General features: G+C 33.2%; 1 protein-coding gene across 2 annotated transcripts in view; it reads left to right on the forward strand.

The window, feature by feature from the left end:
• The window catches only part of 5-HT2B (5-hydroxytryptamine receptor 2B), a 166,511-nt gene that overhangs the window by 129,253 nt on the left and 15,036 nt on the right, over nucleotides 1–22,222 (forward strand). For both annotated transcript variants that reach the window (XM_073984450.1, XM_073984359.1), the window contains exons 4-6: nucleotides 1,657–1,879; nucleotides 3,118–3,262; nucleotides 3,405–3,863. In XM_073984450.1, coding sequence (XP_073840551.1) covers nucleotides 1,657–1,879; nucleotides 3,118–3,262; nucleotides 3,405–3,863 — 827 coding nt within the window. The remainder of the gene's footprint in view (nucleotides 1–1,656; nucleotides 1,880–3,117; nucleotides 3,263–3,404; nucleotides 3,864–22,222) is intronic.

The following is a 22,222-nucleotide window of genomic DNA, read 5'->3' on the forward strand; positions in this document are numbered from 1 at the left end:
ACGCTATTTGAATTAAAAAATAGTAATGAAAATTATTTCATCAGTAGATTAAGTCTGAAATAAGGTTTACATCTTTGCTAAATAAGACATTTTCGCTAACATGAACTTTCAAAATTTTGGTCAGGTCTCGATTTGCGTTGACAAAAAAATAAAAAAAACATACGTACATATTTGCCTTAGCATGGGAGAACAATATAAGGTAACAGCAATACCCAGTTCACTGAACTGGGCTGTAACGTTAGTGTCAAATTCCGTACGACATTTTCTATATTTATTTCTATATTCGATGTATGTATATTAGGGATTTACATTTTTGATGGAAAACATATATCATTCTGAAAAATGCTATTTCCCATAGAGACTTCTTCATATCGATGACATGTAACCTCCTCCAAGTACGAACGACGTGTCGCACACTATAACACCGCTTATAGAGGCGGTGCAACATTTGTTAATGTGTATGGTATTTTGTTAAATTTGGAAAAAAAGCCCTAATAATCATGTGTTTTTTTTATTTCAAAACAAAAATATTGAAACAGCTTCTACTTTTTCAATGAATTGTTAGCGACCCCTCACATTTTTGCAAGAATTCTACTTTCTGCATGTAGTGTAATGATACCGAAACATTCAAATTGAAAATGTGACGAATTTTCATTCATGTTTTTTCAAAATTTTCAATCAAATGTGAAAAATATTAGTTTTTTTAATTTCAATAATTTATAGACATTTCCTTGTTTTGTTCGTGGGGACATTCGTGTGTTCTTAACATCACACAATGAAACAATTAGCCACAATTATTTATTTTCCATTGACTTGGAACATGGATTAGAGGGAGAATCACCTGCGTCTAATACTGTTACCGCAGAAAAAAGAGGTTTACAGGTCACTCCAATATCAGAAGCTATGTAGCTTATATAAGAAGTAATTTATATATTTGCAGACAACTATCCAGATAAAAGTCGAAGCGGCAATGTCAAAGAGCCTATGGACGATGTTATTAACAATAAATTTAATTAATCCAATAATGAAACAGTTTTTCTCAGAGAAATAAAATGCTATGAATATGCGAACGATGGTTTGAGAAAAAAATAATTTTATGGGAATGAATTTATAATATTTTCAGTTAAGTTTTTCATATATCGACTGCTTTTTGTTTTCTTATAAGGTAATGTTTAATAATATCACTTTTAACAATGAATTTTAAAAACCACATTTGCTTGAGTTTTTAGTGCAAAAAATAGAAAAAGAATTGAAAAACAATTTCGGGACCAAACAAAAATATTTTCACACAAACATGTGGATACATGCGTTTCGATTTGCGTTCTTTCGTATTACGTTGAAGTTCGCTGGAAGAAATCAGTAACGCAAATAGTGGTATTATTGTATATATTTATGTCTTTGAAAACTCACAGGAGTTTGGTACTATTTCTTATGCATTCATTTTCTTATCGACATACATGCATAAACAGGATGTATGTATTTACTGAAAACACCAACATTTTCACACAGTGCCACGTTAGCACTATTGACCCACTGTAACTGGGTTACATAAAAGGATACCACTGGTCAGGAAATATCAATATACAATGATTACTGTATGTGCGAGTGTATGAGTAAGTCTCTGTTTAATCTTTGTGCTCTTTCTTTGGTGTCTAGAATCACGCTTCCGTTTTGGTTAATGGAACATGTCAGATACCGGATCCTGTGTACAAATTGGTGGGATCGATTGTCTGCTTCTACATACCGCTTGGTGTCATGCTATTGACTTACTGCCTTACAGTGAGATTGTTGGCACAACAAAGGCAGAATCTCGGTGGTCACAACCAAGCACCCGCACCCGGCTGGGCAAGTGGATGGCTAGGTCAAACACCAGCCTTAGGTAAGTTTAAACGGATAAACTCATCTTCATTGCCGCCTCATTCGTGGGGACAGACAACAACGAATAAATGTCAACATTTGTGTGAATTTCCCCCTTACCATAACACAATGCTCTCTGCTAACCTCATTACCGCATAATGTATACACAATCGAACACGAACACACACATAATGGATTAAAGGTCACTGAACACAATCATAAAAGTACATCATGCGTGTGTATATGTTCGTATATTCCGACATAAAGATTTAAAAACATGATTTTCAACTGTGAATAAAAGGCAAATCGTTACATCCAATGAATATTTTAAAGAATTTTGAAACACTCTTTCCCACCAACAGAATGCGTGTCAGGTTAGAAAAGTCTCTAAATTTTCTATTTTAGGAACGCAGGTATTTTAAAATTCCGTTCTGGGTTTGAGCTAATTTCCACTAAAAGTAAATTAATAATGTCTACTATATTTAGTAAATATGTATTATTACAGGGAATGGGATGTGGTTCCCCAAATATTCGTTTTAGATTCGACAAAACCCCATATACAGTGGACGTTGGAATGCTGTTGAACTTCTCAAAAACAAAAATCTCTATAACGGATTATTTTATAACGATCATACGTATAATGTATTTTATTAACCCATCACTTTTTCTGCATTTTTTTAATCGTAACACATTCCTTTACTTTTGAAGAAATAACAAACCATTATTAAATAAAAGCTGTACTAATACTTTTAATTCCAAATCTGAATAAAAAACACTATATGGTAGCTTACACCACTGTGAATGTGTAAAATCTCGACCGATTTCAATATCATTCGGCACATTTATTTCTCGTCAGATATTCCAATTTTCATCAAAATTTGACGGATACCGCGTGTTTGGTGCATCAAATACCTCAAAGCGGTCGAAAATATATATGGGAGCTATATCCAAATATAAACCGATTTTCAACCAAAAGCGTGTTACTTTCAAATGCACAAAGACATAATACCATTTGCCACAGTGTGGTGTAGGGTATAAAAGTAGAAACTGTTATCCCAAATAAAAAACAACCCGCTCGAAAAAAACAAACGTTTTTTGGGAAGGCCAATCGTGTTCTGTTTTTTTCTATAGAACTTTCCGATTTCATTTTAAGCAGACATTTCTTAACATTCTTCCCAAACATGTAGATTATTACTCAATGTCGATAACATATATGCGTCTCGCAAGAGTTTATCTACTTTTATTTCTTAATTTCAACAGAACGTCGCTGCACGTGGCGTCGTTTGCTAAAAACCGGCCATAACACCAACGCAACATCAGCTGCTCTACATGCCCACTCGGCCAATTCCACCGATACTGAATTGTCAACACTGGATAACCATGAGCTGTGGCTACCTGAATCAAGGTAAGTTTTAAATTTGAAAAAACGTCTTCCTAATGACCTCAATTCTTGGTTAGGAATTTAGGAGTATACGGTTGCTGAAATTTCCTCTCCTGTGAAAAATTGTACGTATTTTTAACCGTTTTATTTCTTCCGTTTGATATAGTGTACCTGAACCAACACCAACCACTATGACGGCATTACATCAATTTGGAGCCGAAATGCTCAAACTTTCGCGTGGATTGGAGTCGGTAGTGTCATCATCGACAGGATCGCCAACTAAATCGGAATTGTCTTCTGGCAACATTTTGCCTTTTTTGCACAGTCCACTGCAGAAACAGGCTTCGTTACAATCTTCAGGAAGTCAACAGAACTCACAATACCCACTACATGTTCAACCTCAGCATCAGCTTGTGCTTTTATCAGCTACCTCAAATCAGAATTCAATTTACACTAGTTTTCATCATATGAAACCCTTCTATAATCCGACACATTCCTACATTCTACAACCGAATCTTCAGCTGCAGTTGGATGCCCATTCTAAAACAAACACATTGTCCCTGTCAAAGACACAACAATTCCTGCCACAAATGAATTTCTCAAATGATGCAAAATCTCGAAAGCGGTAAGTGTTACAACTATATGCACATTGTTCCTCTATAAAGTTAAATTTTTGGAAGGCAAACAACAACAACTACCCAGCAGTGCACAATTCTTTGTTTGTCTAGGCGTCCAGGAAGTACATTCAACTGTGAGTTATCTACGCTTTTGTTCGCTTTTTAAGTATGCCTCAATTTCCATTGTCGTCGCCAACAACACATCGTGGAGCCACAACGGAAAGAGAAGTCCATTATATAATGTGTTAAATTATTTAAATAATTTCCCATGCACCCCTCGGCTCGATTGCTATCGGCAAGTTGAAATTAAATGTTTGTCTTTGTTTGACTAAGGTGGTTTGACAAACATCGCCGACATGGTGAAAATGGAAATAAAAAGGATGAAAATGGACTTTGTATTTTATTCAACGCGAATAGCTTTTATCTACCGGAGCATCTTGGTTATTTCTGATTTTACAGCATACAACAAAAACTTTTAACGAAAATAATTTATAGATGATCACATAAGAAACCCCCGTTGTAAATAATCTATATGTCCTGTCTACAAAATTGTACTACGATCCTTTGTGATAGCGAAAAAATAGTAAAAATTAGTAAATTCTTGCAATTCTGGAACATGCCATATAATTTCCATAAATGTTGGCTTTCTTGTCTGACATATAGTGCTGTTCAAAACATTTGCAATGCCTTCGTCATATTAATGAATTTATTAAGAACATTTTTAATTTAAATATATATTATTATTTTAAATATATATTGAACATATGTTCAAGATTTAAAAAAGAATAATCATTAATTAACACTTATGTTAAAAATGTGTGAAACAAAGGGGGAACACATGTTTTACCCTGCTCAAAACATTTGCAACAAAAACGTGGTTCGAATATCTATTGTATGATTTTTTTTATTAATTGGCATACGATTTTTACACCCTACACCACATTGTGGTAAGGGGTATTTTGTCTTTGTGCCAAATTGTATTGTGGAATCCTGAAATTCGGAATTACTTTTGGGATAGCTGTTTAGTAATATAGTTGCTGTTGCTGTGTAGGGTTCAGATATGAATGTGTTGAATTTGGTTCAAATTGATATTGGGTAAAGGGGTAGAGCTGAGCTTAGGTATTATTATAGCATTTGGCGTTTAGAGGAGAGATATGGTTTTGGACATAGGGATGTAATTTTTGAAAATTATATTTATTATAAGTATTAAATTTGATGGTGCCGTGATATAACTCCCAACGGACATAACTCCCAAAACGATTTGTCCGCCTTGGTTTGCGGACATAACTCCCAAATTTTTTGGTAGTTATGTCCGACCCCCCTTAGCGGACATAAGTCCCAATGGGAGTTATGTCCGTTTTTAAAATTTAAGTGATTTTTATTTAATTATAATTTTTATTTCAAATGTATAAGAAAAAAATTAAAAATTAACTTTAAGTTCATATGCATTTAGTTTTAAAATTTTTAAGAAAATTAAGTTCAAATCGAATTATGTATATTCAAAATTTGCCTTCAAACATCCCTGTAGGAAATGTCAATAGTGAATCTATACTGACTTACTACTGACATTGTCAACAGTACTACTGACAAACTGTAGACAACTAATGTAATTTCCTATAGACATTTTGTATGAACGTGTCATTCGAAAGTCAGTACTGACAATGGAACTAGTATGTCCATAGTAAGTCAGTAGTTCCTGAGGAACCATGTGTTGACATTGAAGGTAGTGAGTCAGTATGGACATTGGAGGTAGTAAGTCAGTAGAGACATTGGAAGTAGTGAGTCAATAGAGACATTGGAGGTAGAGAGTCAATAGTACATAAAGGGTCATATGGAGACATTGGTACCAAATTGTTCACTATTAAGTTTTTTTTGGCCTATTTGAAACTTTTTATAGATTAAAAGGCTATATAGTGTGTTTTAATAAGAAGATGAAATTATACTTTTGTTTAAGTAGTATATTTTATTAAAGAATAACATATAATTATGAAAATACTAAAAATTACAAATTGCGTATTACAGTCTTTTTATCTTTATAAAGGGCTAAGCCCAAGATTCCACATAAGCACAAAATTAGTAAATAAAGCCAATGTTTTCAAGGCTGACTAACCAATAATAAAAAAATCGTTTTCATTGTCAGAAATATCATCGCCTAAGAATTGGTGGTTCTTGGCCATAAGAATTGGTGTGATTTATCTGCTTAAAATATTTCTTCTTCTGCTGCACATCGCTTTTTACGCTTTTTATTAGGCGATTCTATTGATATAAAATGTAAGAATTGAAAAGAATAAACATGTATAAATAAGCATATATAAACAAAATGTTCTTACATTACAGCCGTATAAACATTGCAAAAATCTTGCAATCAATTTTTGCCAAATAACCCTTCAACATTCTAACTCATTATTATGCCGTGTCAAAATATCAGATGTAAGTTGCGTTCATCATTTCCAGCGAGACGGGACAATATTCGTCATCTTCTCTAAAGATTCCATAAAATGTCTAATAGTCGAAGTTTCACCACAGATGTTGTCAGCCGCCTCAGAACCTGCATTTTGATATAGAATTGTCTATTTTTTCACTTGTCTGTTATTTTCCTTTCCTAATTTCCTTTGCTCATACTAACAACAAAATTATATATTTTATTGATTTTTCACAAAAACACATTATTTTATGCCAAATAATTAAGAAAATGAAGAAAAAATAAGATGCTTCGTTGGGCTATCAGTTTTCACTATAAACAATGCTTCTACTTCCCAGCAAAATTTGACGGAAGGGGTTCTTTGCGATGACGTGATTTCATGTCATCTTTTGCATTGGTTCAAAGGAAGTGGTGGAAGATCCGATCTTTTCATTAGGATTTGAACCAATGCAAAGGAAGTCGTGAAAGATCCGATCTTTTCATCAGCATTTGTACCCATTCCATCGATCCAATAGAGATGATGTTTGTGTTTTTATTTACACACCTGTTTATTTTCATTTTGGTATGTTCCAGTACTGCAAAAATCTACTAATTTTTACTATTTTTTCCGATAACACAAAGGAAAAATTGTTACCGTAGTAAAAATAAATAGATTCTTGCAGTTTCTGGAACAGACCAAAATTGTTAGAACTGTCGTCGTGATGTTGTCTTACATTTCCTGCATATCAAACAACTAAAACTTCTAAACAATTGGTATTATATGAAGTCCCAACCATCGAGCTAAAAATAGAATCGGACTGCACACATTGCTATTTTAAAAGTTCCCTTGTCTGTTCTAAATCTGACATAGAATGAAATCAATCAAATCTCGCTTCTTGGAATTTTAAAAAAAAAGTCCGAAACGAAAAGGAACAAGAATCTGAAAATAAAGAAGAAACTACTTTTCGAAAGACACAATCTTTATATATAAAACTCAATTGTCGTTTGTTGGTAATTGAATCAATTGAAAACGGCTGGAGCTATTTGGATAATTTTTTGTGGAAATGTTAGTCATAGTCCAGTTTAGGTTTTTATGCAAAGAAAAATTGGCCACGCCCACTTTTCCGCCCACTTTTATAAATATGTTATATCTACGAAACTACTCAACAGATTTTCCTGAAATTTTCAGGGAACGTAGAGTGATGGCCCCCTGTTGAAATAGGCTACACATTTGGTTGAATTTCGGATCGGACGGGGTACCTCCCCTATGCCCTATTTTTGTAAAAATGCAATATTTGCAACAATTACAAATGTATCGCTTTGAAAATTCATTTCCGAGTCAATGGCGATTGTGTCTCCGACCTTACGTGCTTATTTGGGGCATTAAGACTGGACAACGCCCACTTTTTTAAATATGTTATATCTACGAAACTACTGAATCGATTTTCCTGAAACTTTCAGCGAATGTACAGGGTTGGTCCCCGATAAAAATAGGCTACATATTTTTTGACTTTCGGATCGGGCGGGTACTTCCCCTATGCCCTATTTTTGTAAAAATGCAATATTTGCAACAAATACGAATGTATCGGTTTCGGAATTTATTTACGAGTCAATGACGATTGTGTCTCCAACCTTACGTACTTATTTTGGGACTTAAGATCCGACCACGCTCACTTTCTAATTAGGTTATATCTACAAAACTACTGAAGGGATTTTCAAGGAAATCGCGATTTGTCTAAACTTTTAAATCTTTAAAAATAAAAATCAAATGTCGTTCGTTGGTCATGGCATCAGTTGAGAACGGCTGGACCGATTTCGATATTTTTTTATGCAAAGAAAATGTACGCCCACTTTTTTCAAATTTCAATTTTTGTCATTTCTACAAAAACTACTGAACCGATTTTCCTGAAATTGCCAGGTAATGTACAAGGATGGCCCCCGCTTAAATTAGGCTACAAATTCAGTTGAATTTCGAAAGGGGCGGGGTACTTCCCCTATACCCTACTTTTTTAAAAATGTTATATTTACAATAATTACGAATGTATCTATTTCGGAAGACCTTACCCACTTTTTTAGGATCCAATGACTTGACCACACCCACTTTTTAAAATATGTTACATCTACAAAACTACTGAACCGATTTTCCTCAAAATGTCAGGGAATGTACGGGCATATTTTCTTGAATTTTGAAGGGGGCATATTTGAAAAATAAAACACCTTACCTTTATGAATAAAAATCAAATGCTGTCATAACCCAACTTAGGTTTTTTGGAAAGAAAAGTTTACCACGCCCCCCGAAAACAGGTTACATATTTTATTGAATTCCAGAGGGAGCGGTGTACCTCCCCTATGTGATATTTTTAAAAAACGTTATATTTGCAAAAATTATGCATGTATCGGATTAAAAATTTACGGATTAATCTACAATCTAGGTACTTCTTTAGGGCCTATAACATTATTTTTCCAAAACTACTGAACCTAATATTCAGAAAATGTTCAGGAATGTCCCGTGGTCCAAAATGCTATATATTTGTAGACGAATTTCGGGGCCTATTATTTTATAATCGCTATATTTGCTAAACTTATGAGTGCATCGGGTTGCAAATTAGTTTTCGAGACAACGGTGGTTGCGCCCCCGATCAAGAAAAACAATATATTTACAAATTATGGTGAGGTTCAACGGTCCATCAGCCATGAAAAGCTAAAACATATAAGTCTCAATAAGCGTGAGAATTCGATTTAACCACTTCTTAACCTTTAAAATTAGATCGCTTTAGGATAAAGACAGGGACATGGACGATAACAAATCCTAAAAAACATAAATTGGCGAAAAAAACCGACAAAGTCCGTAAAAGAAAAGAAAGGTTACAGACAAAAAATCCTTCTAGGTTTGACAATAGACCGAAGAAGTGAGGTAGAAAATACCTATTTTTTAATTTTCAAGCATAAAGTCGATAAAAAGTTGTCATTAAAACTCATTACGACGGGCCAGCAACGCGGACCGGGATCTGCTAGTTAAAAATAAATTAATTAAGCATAAATGGTATTTTCCATAAAAAGTCTCTCCTCCCCGTTCGTTACATTTTGTTCTTAGAGATCCCTAAAGCAAGCCGGGTTGTAGATCCCTACATATTTCCGTCACTAAACAAAAAGTAGCTGTGTCTGGTTACCCTAAAATTTGTACCAATTATTGCTGGAAGTCGTCTGTTAACACAAAAAACCAGCAAAAGAGAGCGATTCGAGAGAGACATTTTGACAGTTCTTTCACTGAGAGCTTGCAAATTCTTGCTGGACAAATTTCTTCTAGCAAGCACTTGCAAGCTCTTCTTCTTCCTGAAAACAATCAATCAGCCGTTTTTAGTTTTTTGTTGATTTATGTTTGTGAACATTAAAAACAATTTTATTGTGGAAATAACATAGTCTAATTGTATTGTTTTATGGAGAACAAATTTGTAAAGTGGAAAAATACTTTTTTGTTTCATTTTCTTTTTTATTTTTTATAAAATACAACGTGTTTGTTTCCTTTGTTGGCGGACAAATTGTTCTGTTTTGACAAGTCAGCTGATTGCTTGCTGGTTTTTGCTGGGAAGGTGTCTGTTTCCTTTTTACAATTTTCTAGCAAAAGAGAATAAAAACCCCTTACTCTCTGAGAAAGTTCTTGCTGGACAATTCTTGCTGGGAAAGTAACCAGACAACCAAAATGTTGTTATAAAATAACAAAATTATAAAATAAAAGTGATTTACGAAATAAAAATACTTAAAGGAGTGCATTTGGAGTCCATGTCGAAATCTGAACTGGTGATGGGAAGATAATTGAAAAAACCTTTTGTAAGATGAAAGAATATCAGTTGCGGAGAACGGAGGAAGTAATCTTTTGCGTTGCAGCGGTGGTGATTACATTGCAATTTTGGATGTAAACTTTTGAAAAACTAAACTGATAAATTAATTGTAGTTATTTCATGAATTCGTTTGAATTAATAAAGACTTTTGTTTTTCATGAAAACCATATTTCAATACAGCATTTCCATTTTCCAAACAATACATGAAAATATCATGCCAAGGGGTTGGTGAAAATGACATGCCAAAGCATTGGTTAAAATGACATGTCAAAGCATGGGTGAAAATGACGTGTCAAAGTATTGGTGAAAATGACATGTCAAATCATTGGTGGAAATGACAAAGCATTGGTGGAAATGACATGTCAACGCATTGGTTAAAATGACATGCTTAGGATCCAGAAAAGAACGTCATCTTTTGGGGTCCACGCTCATATAAAATTCATCGATGAAGATGCTAAAAAGATGACATGCTAGATCACTTGCACCCATGATTGAATGTCATCTTTGGCATCGAACATTTTGCTGGGTTATTAAGGTAAAAGTATCAATTGTTGACAAAGTGTTGACTTTGTCACCATAATTGTAGACAAAGGGGTGACATGTCGTCACATGTCCCATTCTCAATTTTAGAAGATAAAAAGTTTTTATAAAAATATGCAAATACATTCTGAAAAACTAAAAGCGCCGCAGTCGAAAATATTTTTAAAAAAAATCGTGCGACTTTTTTTAAAAATATTTTCGAAAAAAAATCGAACGATTTTTACAAAAATATGTTCATAATTTAAGAAGATAAAAAGTGTTTGTACATATGTATATTCAAATACTTTCTGAAAAACGAAAATATTTTTGAAAAAATAACAAGTATTTTTACAATTTAAAACGTCTCCTAACTGCTACTTACATAATTTCGGGCATAATTTCGTTTTTAAATAAATTTTGGTTGGTACTTAGGCCTTCTCAAATGTATTATTCCGCGTATATTCTAACTTCTACTCTAAAATTTAAAAAAAAATGTATAACTATAAATTTCAAAATTAAGCAAAGAAATAATTTATAAATTAAGAAAACAATCGTTGGGAGTTATGTCCGCGATTTTTTTGGGTGTTATGTCCGCTTTGCTTCACGGACATAACTCCCAACGAATTTTGGGAGTTATGTCCGCAAAGTGCAGCGGACATAACGCCCAAAATCATTTTGGGAGTTATGTCCGGGCACCAAATTTGATACCGTTTTGGTGTTGCATAAAAGGATATAGCTGGAATTTCGAATTTTTGTATTAGGGTTTGTGTTGGGGTTTAGATAAGGATTTTTTGAAATACATACAAGTTCTGAAAATACGTATTAAGGTCGCTGAGGGCTGATTGAGCTGGTGTTGGAAATACGAAAAGTACAAATTTGTATTAAATTTGGCGTTGGGTGTAGCAATGAAGCTGGAATTATATAATTAGTGTGCGAAACGTACTAAAGTGCAATAAATTTGGTATTGGGGTAAGGAGTAGAAGTGGAATTCAGATTTATTATTTCTTTGTCAGGTTCACTGTTAGAGGTGGTCGTACAAGAAATATACTAGAAGTATTAAATAATACTAAATACTGAAGCACTGGTATTAAGTGAACCGATAAATGAAATTTGTTATGAGGATCACTGTTGACATTGGATCATAATGTTTATTAAAATCCGCCTTCAAACATAGACTAATGAAAGAATAGACTGAGAAATCCTCTCACCTAAATTCTCTCACTCAATGAGAATTGAGTCAGATTACAGGATACTCAATTTTTAAAATGGCAATAACTATGCATTTTTAAACTATTTATGATGGTAAAAGACAATATGTGGGTAGTATTTGGTCGGATTTACATCCTCAAATAAAAAAAATCAACAAAATCTTGCAATTTACCCAAAAACAAAATGCAATTGAGTGAACACACAGCATATTGGTTGTAAGAGCGACACCTACAACAAACAAGCACACTACAATTTTCTCTGTCTATACGATTCATTAGTCTATGCTTCAAATGAATGAACTGCTTCTACATGTAATACCATTAGCATTGGAGCTAAAACTGTAAATTTTGAGTTAAAATCCTGGATTTTAAAAATTGTTTTGAATAGTGTACTGTTGGTTTTATGGAAAAAATGTATAACACTAACTAGTCTATTATTGTTACATAACATTATGTTAATTTGTGTTATGTTATGTTAATTTAACACTTAAAATAGCAAACTAAAGTAGAATAATTGGAGGTTGAAATTAATTAAATACTGCAGGTTGAAGGAATAGATGCAGAACAAATTGTCGCCAGTTACCAAAAGTAACACCGTCCGACAATTTTCAAAAAATTTTGTTACACTTGAACCGGACTAGATACGTTTGAAAGTATAGGCAAAATGGAGTATAATGGTATTTTTAATTTTTCGTTTTCTCATTGTTTTGGCCTTTAAGAGGTCAAACAAATTTCAAAGGTCAACATTTTTCAAAAAATTTGTTTAAATACTTGTAATCGTTGTACGATTACGGTATTGCTCACTTTTGAGCAAATGCTCACTTTTGATTTTCAAGGATTTTTCAAGGATATTTTTGATGTCCTTTTTATCCTGGAATGCAATAATTTATAATTATTATATAAAGCCTATACTCTCCTCTTTAATATGACACAAATACCAGCATCGTACGACGAGTACAAGTATTTAAAATATTTTTTGAAAAATGTTGACCATTGAAATTTGTTTGACCTCTAAAAGGTCAAAACGATGAGAAAACGAAAAATTAAAAATGCCATTTTACTCCATTTTGCTCATATTTTCAAACGTATATAGTCCGGTTCAAGTGTAATTTTGGCTGTCGGACAGTGTAATGTATGAAGTTGGATTACACTGTGCAACATTTTTAAGGTGATATTGTGCAAACAATTCGAACTGAAGATTTTTTGAAAGTACAGACCTAAACGATAAGAAACCCCAGTTGGGTTTTGTTGTGTCAGATCCAGCTCGGATTTTATGACCCCATCTAAACATGGTTAAATATTGAGTTTTTAAAGAAATTCGGGGCTATATCTCTGAAACCAATGCGAATCTTCTTCTGACCTCTGAAGCAAATTTGTAGATAAGGACAAGAATAAAATATTTGGAGAAATAATAAACTCGAAAAACTACATTTATTGTCTCAAATTTCAAAATATATGCAAAAATTCCACAATTTTTATACATTTCGCACCGTATCTCCAAAACCGTTAATTTTTTCTGAATATTTTCTTTTAGAAAAATATTCCCTGGAATGTAATACGCAACTCTTCAGAACATGTCATTGTTGTAAAATGCCTCTATGCCGTTGTTTTCAGTACATTTTCAAGGACGATTTAATAAAAATGTCAGTAATGTAGTGAAATACGAAATGCCAGAATAAACTGTTGGTGTGAACTGTGTTTGAAATGCGTGTCGTAAAAGATATGATGCAAAATACCGCTGAAACAGCATGAAGTAAGCATTTTAGAGTTTCAGAATGTTCTAAAGAATTGTTGAGAACTTTATTTGGAAGATTTTTGCAAAGGGTTACTTGGTTCAACTCCCAATAGTTTAGCCGATACTGACCAGAATTTCAGCAATTATGTAAAATTTTCTATATTTTATAGATTTTGATGCCCTAGATGGACATTTTCTTAGGTAGTCTGTCCAGAAGATAAGTTCCACTAGATAAGGCCTGCAATATTGCAAAAACAGCAAAGCCAAAATCCTAATCGTTTCCGAGATAAAGGCCTGATAAATGCAAAAAAGTGTAGATTTAGCCCGGTTTAGATGAGGCCATAAAATCCGAACTGGATCTGACAGGACAAAACCCTACTAGGGTTTTTGTAGTCTAAATATGTACTTTCAAAAAATGCAAACTAAAAGTTGTTTGCATTTTCAGTGTTGCATAGTGTTATTTGCATACATTTAGATATAGAGCAAACTTAATGGGATAAACATAAGACATTACATTGTTCGGATTTGCAGTTAAACACAATGCAGACCATACCACTGTTGTAGTCAGACACCAACACTCTTACCATTAATTACCATTATGAATTCAGATTGGGTTGTTGACGTCCTTTCAAAAAATATTCATTATGGATTAACATAAGGATATTGCTCCCATATATATCAAACTTTTACTCAAACTTTTTTCGGGACTGTGGTATATGTAGGGACTTGTCTTAACAAGAGTATTTTAAAGTAAAAAAAAATTAAAATTTTTATGGAAAATCTATATAAATAAAACAAGTAATTTAAAACAAAAGCGTTGAAAGTAAAAATATCACAAAAATATTAAATGAAAATTCTTGTTTCGAGCTTGAGGTCTTGCTCAAGCTCGAAACAAGAATTTTCATTTAATAACAAATCGAAAGGTCGATAAAATCAAACAGACAATTATCACAAAAATAATTATATGGAGATTTAAAAAAACACGTAGAGATACGACGTAGAAGATACGACTTGTCTACAAATAGTTTACTTCATGTTATGTTTATAATAAAACCACAAAGGTTTCCGCTTCAATATCCAGAATTAGTGTATGTATCGGATCACTTCTATTTAACGCTTAAAGAACAGATCACAGTTGTGGGCTTTTATATTGATCTTAATACATGCCCAAAAAATCAGATTTAACTGAAACCTTTTGAAATGTATTCTAAAAAAACTCCATATTGCATTTTTTTAGAAGGTATTATTACCTAGTGTTATTCAATGCAATGTGGATTTTTTAGTAGTTATTTCAAAAGATTCTGGTTAGATCTTCATAGTCTGTTCGATTTTTTGGGCATGTGGGTTAGGCCGTTTTGGCGCTGAGAGCCTCTAATATACTCTGGAAAACAATACTTCATAGTACTCTTCAAATGCTTCCTCTAAAAAGTTTTCCTCAAACAAATTTTGTAGACAACATTACGAATTCTCAGAAATAGTTCATTAAATTTTATTTAAAAAAATGTTCATGGCGGAATTATTAAACTATATTTCTTCCAATCCGTCTTGGTGAGGTTTATAATTCCATATATAAATAAAAACCATTAAAATTAACTTGAAAAATCCCGGGAAAAACTCGCGTTTCGGGATTATGGGTGTATTATGTCTTTGTGCAATACATTTGTAAAATGCAAAAGGAAACGAAATATACCCATAGTTCCTTTTGTTGATTTTTATGAAATTTGGAAAGTATCACCGCATTCGGACTAGAAATAAGATTGCAAAATGTTATTGAAATCGTTTCAGATTTGGATATAGTTCCCTTATATTCTTTTCGTTCGATTTAATGTTTATTTTAGGGCTTCGGAGTCGAGCCATTTTTGTGCAGACTCCGACTCCGACTCCAGTCCAATTTTTTTCCCGACTCCGACTCCAACTCCGGAGTCGACTCCGAAAATAGATAAAAAATTAAATTACAGTCATCTCAGTTTGAACTTTCAAGATACATTACATTGGGAGGATACCAAAACATAGACCTATATTGTTCGTTTTTTTCTCGTTGACAATACGGACTACAAAGTTATAAGCACTTCAGCATACTTCACACTTTAGAACATGTAGCAAAACCCTTCAAAGCAACTGCAATCGGACGGTATCGTTACGAGGTTTCTCTACCTAAATACCGACATATGAGTATATTTACAATTTTCAATTTGACTTATGTGCCGAATGAGACTCGAAATACCAAATTACCATAATTACTAACCGGTAACACCCTTTGTAATTTTTTGAGTTATGTAAAATTAACGATATTTTAACACCGCAACGTGATAGAAGACCAAAATAGCGTATTGTCCCTTAACATACACTTTCGTGGTTAAGGTTACTTGAAACCTTTATGTCAAAAGGGATCATTTTCTTCGAACCGTTAAGAATTTTGATTTACACTTGTAGGCCTTTGCCTACATAACTCTTCATCTTCAAGGACAATATCTTGAATTCTTGTCCGTCCATAGTTATTTTTTACGTATTGCACCACGTAATGTGACAAAAGAAAACCTTCGAAATGCATAAAATCGGGCCGTGCCGTTATACTAAATCGTAAACCTATACCGGAAATTTTACATCTTTATACTGTAAAAAGTTCCCGACGAATATTTCGATGTGTTTCAAACCGAATGACAAGTTAGTGGAAAGTGTCTTTTGTCTACCACCTCAAAAAGAATACAAGTAAAACCAACGTTTAGTACGGCTAAGCCGAACTGACAATCGGAAATGATTAAATAGTTCTAGATATTTATATATCCACCATCCTATAGAGGTAATGCTCATAATTTAACGTCAATTTGTTAAATATTTTTCATTCCTCAGCATAAATATATTGACAAATTTATCCCAAATGCATGACTTGATCGAAAAATCATTTGATCTCTTCTCATCGAAGAACAACAGGATAGCATAGAAATATCCCCTTAAATAGACACTTTTCTATTATAAAGAAGTAGACTTCTTTATAAAAGACGCATGGTCCTTCAAAAGACCGAATATGTCGTTTAAAAAATAGCAGCAACATCGTCTTTAAGAAAATTCTAACTTTTCTCATACAATTTCAGCAAGAAGTCTAGAAGGTCTTTCGTATGATTTCCTTTAAAGTACTACAACGTCTTTCATAGAAGAACAACAGGTTCTTTCACAGCAGACATAAATGACTTCTAATAAAAACAACAAGAGAAGATCAGTGAGTCTTCTATAAAATGGCCTGTAAATCTTCTAAAAATCTTCCCTAAGTATATTTGGAACATGCAAACATTATTCCAATCAATTGACCCAAATATGTTTCCGATATGCATTTTGTAGTCAAAATAGAGATTAAGAGTTTTTTATACCCTATACCACAATGTGGAAAAGGGTATTATAAGTTTGTTTTGGTAAAAATTCATGTAACACAGCGAAATATTCGTCGGAGACCCCCAATGTGGTATACCAATCTTCATATTTCGACGAGATAAAGCGATTTTGAGATGTGTGTCCGTCCGTCTGTCAGTCTATTATAAATTGTAAACACGCTACAGGCCGCAATTATGGACCGATCGTCACGAAATTGTATGGAGGTCGGGTTCAGGCCAGAATAGATCCCTATTCTTATTGGTGATGATCGTGAAATATTTAGCGGGTGAAATGGACCAAAAACATAATATTTATCCAATTTTCTAGCGGCTCTGTAGGTCTCAATAATAGTCCGATCAACGCGTAATTTTAAATAAGGTAAGAGTATATCACAAAGGAAAAGCTTGCAATTTGAGATGGCGATCGATAAACAATTGTAGGGTTAAATGGACCAAAACTTTTGTGTGAAAATTGTGAACATTTTTAATATACAGCTTATATCTTAATTCCTGGAAGTGACATTCCGGACAAGTGCGATATACTTGAAAGTGGAACGCTTGACCTTTCAATTGATGCCAATTATTTTGGTGTGCATGATCAGATAACAGAGTTACAGTCCAATATATTCCGTTATTTGTTTGTAGTGTAATAACAAACTCGCTAGAAGTCGCAATTATACATCAATAGTCATGAAATTTTGCACCGGGTAAGAGTATAGGTCGAAAAAGATGCCTACAATTTTGAATGATGATCTGATATTCTTTAGCGGGTGAAATGGACCATTACTTTTGTATGAAAAATATAAAAATTTTATTTTTGGTCGATATTTTAATTCCTTGAGGACATATATCAAGCTTTTTGTAGAAAATTAACTTATGTTGAAACTGAGGTATGGGGTATTGTAACTCGCGATCAGTTTTACTATACCATAACTTTTGGCCGCATTTCGGTAAAATAAACTGTTTTAGCCCGATTCACCGAGGGGTTTCTTAAAATAATAATTTGAGCGGAAGCTGTGGTCGTACTAATGTAAAAAAATCGGAAAAAAAACGTTAAAGCAAACGAGTTTCGTTATGATATTTTCCAATTAGTGGTTTTACAGCACAATGTAGAGCTTAATGCTCAAAGGAGAAGTTAAAGAGTACACTTCAGAGTTGAAGTGTCTTATGCATGATTTTTTAATATATCCACTGTATCTACCTCAAACGGATGCTGACATTTTGAAACCTGAAAAATGGTGTTTTTTGAATTTTTGCTCTAATCGGGACGCGCAGCTAGATTTCCCTAAAAGCTTATTGATTGATTGTAGTACTCGCGATTTCACATTTTTTAATGTATAACATGAGGGTGTAGCCCTCACAGGATCACAGTAATCTGCGCCCAAACACGAAATTTTTGTGCGTAAATTTTTCTCAAAAACCTATTTTTTTGGTTTAAAATTTACAAACGTCATTCGATTTCCGTGGAAACCCGCGTAAATTTAGTTTTTTTACGTTCTGAATCTAACAAGCCACGACGCGTAAAAATCCACCCACTAGATCGGCGGATATGATACCCCTCAAATTTCGAAAATTTGCAAAAAATTATTTTGAAAATATCGCATATTAAATCGCGTTTTGGATGTGTCAGTTCTACTTAAATAAATAGATCGATACGCGTGTTTAAACTGCGCGAAAACAGATATTTAAAAACTCTCGTAAATCCATAGATATAATAGATTTTTTCTAAAAATTGAGTGCGATGCTACATCCACGGTTCTTGATGGATCGCATTGAAACGGCATAGAATGATGTATTTTTTAATGGTGATTATTGAAATCGGATGCGCATAAAATGTAAATGAACTTCGCGGAAATTATGACCATTTTACTGTATTTTGCACCCTAATATGCAGCAGATGCTGCATCGTGGCCGCCAAATAGAATTTGACAAACTGTACATCAAATAAAAGGGATTGATTCGCTGTGTTGGAAAATCGGATGCGCATCGTGTCATTTTCATAATTACGCGGTTTATGTGCATCTCAAATGTTGTAATATTTAATATAACATTATTTTAACGTTATGCCACAATTGGAATTCCTTGTGATTTGATATAAGGTTCTAATAATATTATCCAATAGGAAAACTATAAGCAAAAAATTTATCATCATTATTGCGTGAAATTTTGACGTAAATGCCGAAGAACTCAAACATTTTTTCTCCAACTTTTCCTATAAAACCATAAAAAAATTAAATTAGAATAGTATGATTTTAATTTTTTCGTAATATTTTCTTCGTATTTTTGCAAATAATATGAATACTATAGCTCCAACCTTCACAACTTAGGTTTCATTTTATTCCTCAAAATGTCTGGATGCTGTTATAATTTTTTATAAATTTTTCGCAAGTATGAGCGCTATTGTTTCAAAAATATGTTTGTAAATACGTGAAATTATTTAACAAATTTGATTTTTCGCGAATTCATTGAGACATTGCGATTATTTTTTGCATCATCGCAAAGGTTACGAATTCAGTTAGCGATAATAGGATATAACAGCTAACTATATTAAGCTGCGATTTTTTTAGAATTGTTTCTAATTATCATAATTAAAACGTCATATCTTTTGCGCGCAACGATCAAAGTTAGTAACGAAAACAGATTTGGAATGCTGATTTTTTTCTTAATCTATGTACCAAAAATCATTGATGTAGTATCAAAAAATTTTTTTGATTTTTTTGAAATGGAAAAGACAATTTTAGACATTTTTCCTGATATATTTCGAAAAAAAAAACTACTGACCTTTCCTCTGATGTAAATTGCAATAAAGTGTTTGCTAGATAACGGGCCAACTGCCTCATATATAATGGGTTCCGTGTAGAGAACCACATTTTTATCCCATTGTCTCTCCAAAAGTTTATGTAACACCACGAAATATTCGTCTAGACGCCTTAGTTGGTATGCCAAAATTCATATCTCGAGAAGATAAAGCGATGTGTGTCCGTCCATTAAAATTGTAAACAAGCTTAAGGCCGCAATTATGGTCCGATTGTAACGAATTTTTTAAGGAGGTTGGGTTCGGGCCAGAATAGAAATGATTAGTTTTTGGTGATGATCGTGAAATGTTCAGGGGATGAAATGGACCAAAAACAAAATTTTAACCAATTTTGTAGCGGCTCTGTAGGTAAAAATAGTAACCCGCAAAATTTTAAACAAAGTTTGAGTTTATGATGAAGAGGAAGCGTACAAACCAACGTGAAGATCAGATAATACTTAGCGGGTTAAATAGACTGAAACTTTTGTGTGAAATTGGTATAAATTTCAATAACGTAGCGGTTAAACAACGGAAGTAGTAGTACTACATAAGTGGGTTTCATTGCATTTTAGTTTGTGTGAACTAAATTTTCCTTTCCTGCTACAAAAATGTCTTTGTCATGCTAGATAACTTTTTGGTTTTGGTCATAAGTATTATACATTACATCTCTGATATTTGATAATTAAATTTTCACAATCATTGAAAAGCAGTTCCGTGGAAAGCGATTGTCCAGGGATAGTGGTATAGGGTATCCCATGGTCGGCTCCGTCCGACTATAGACTTTTCTTACTTGTTTTAAATTATGATCATTTAAATAATTTAAATTTATTTGACACATTTTGATAAATGCAGAACAGATTGTTGCCCGGAGTCGGAGTCGAGCTTTTTTTACGACTCCGGCTCCGACTCCGACTCCAGCAAAATTTGGTAGACTCCGACTTCAACTCCGACTCCGAAGCCCTGGTTTATTTACATAGTTAGAGTGGTGGTCACGACATAGCACATAATACAACATGGAAAAGTCAATCCATGGAAATAAGAATATGAATGCAGAGAATCGTATCCAAACAAACTGTTCAATACAAGTTTTTAATAGGGATGGGGTGAATTTGAACTCCTATTATACCCTCCACTATAAATTATGTATATTTAAAACCGATTTCAGCCATTCGAAAAACAATCGATACCGTTCTGTGGGGGCTATATGAAAACGGGGACCAATACCGACTATTGTTACAGCAATGTATGCATAACTGCAACGCACAGTGGGGTATCAACAAAGATTAAATTCGGTCTATTAGTTGCAGAGGAATTCAAAGTTAACATTTTGAGTTTTTTTTATATTTTGCATCAAAATATGAGTGTTTTTGTGTTTTTTATATGAATGAATAAACTATACAAAAATATTTTTTCAAACAATTTTTAAAATCTTTTTTTTTGTGAAATTTAGATTTTTTATAAAAATAGTTTAATTACCATCGAATGACAGTCATTCTGCTACAAGATAACAAAACATTTTGATACTGAAATAAAAAATCTATATTTAATGCAATATTTAATTGGTCGGCAACCACTGGATCTATTTAAATGGAAATTGAATTATACAACGATATTAAAATATCTGTATCCGATTCTGAATCACTGCAAGGCGGGCTTTTGGGGCGTTCGTCTGACATATCCTGCAGCAACAATGTTATTCATGTGGGTATATTTGTTTTTGTACGCATGTACATAATTCGGTGTACCGAAGATATGAAGCAATATTTATAAACTTCCATTGCATCTGTAAGCAGAATAAATTCATAATGACGTTTTACAAATGTTTGCTATTTATGCAACATGGCGTTCCGTGCCGAGTTGTATCCACACAGAAAACATGAATGTGAATAATTTTCAACAGAATCCATGCTAGTTTATTTTGTTTGTGTAAAACTCAGATTTCATTCATATTTAGATATGCGTCACGAAACCGTGAGGGTATGAGCAGTAGGTAGTTACATGCCACGAAGAAGCACTCGCATTTGAAAAGGTCTTAGTGTCCGGTATTATAATCCGTTTAGGCAAAGACAAAGAGCAAACAATTCGTTTATATGTTTGTAGACATTCTAAGGAATTTTGTTATTGTATCTGTCTTTCTTGTTAAAATATTTGCACATATCGTCGGTGTCATGCTTAAGTGTTCCATACGTCATTTTCCCATTTTGAGATAATCGCATTTTAAAGTTTGCGTCACAACTGCGTGGAAATGACTAAGGAAAATATTTATATTTTTGGCTTGAATTATTGTTAATAGTATATAGAATGTACTTGCAAAAAATTGGCTGAATATCTAATGGAATATAAAAGTTATAGAGAAATTTTCAAAAAAAAGAATTCTTGTCGATTTGTTCTATATCCACACTTATGACACAAATGTAAAATATTGTAAATTACATGGAACAAAACGACAAAAAAATCCATATTTGCGTCAATAAATTCAAAACTTCTCAATAGAAAATTAGAGGTC

Source organism: Musca autumnalis, unplaced genomic scaffold (assembly GCF_047663935.1).
Source record: "Musca autumnalis isolate F117 unplaced genomic scaffold, ASM4766393v1 scaffold_1, whole genome shotgun sequence".
NCBI lineage: Eukaryota > Metazoa > Arthropoda > Insecta > Diptera > Muscidae > Musca > Musca autumnalis.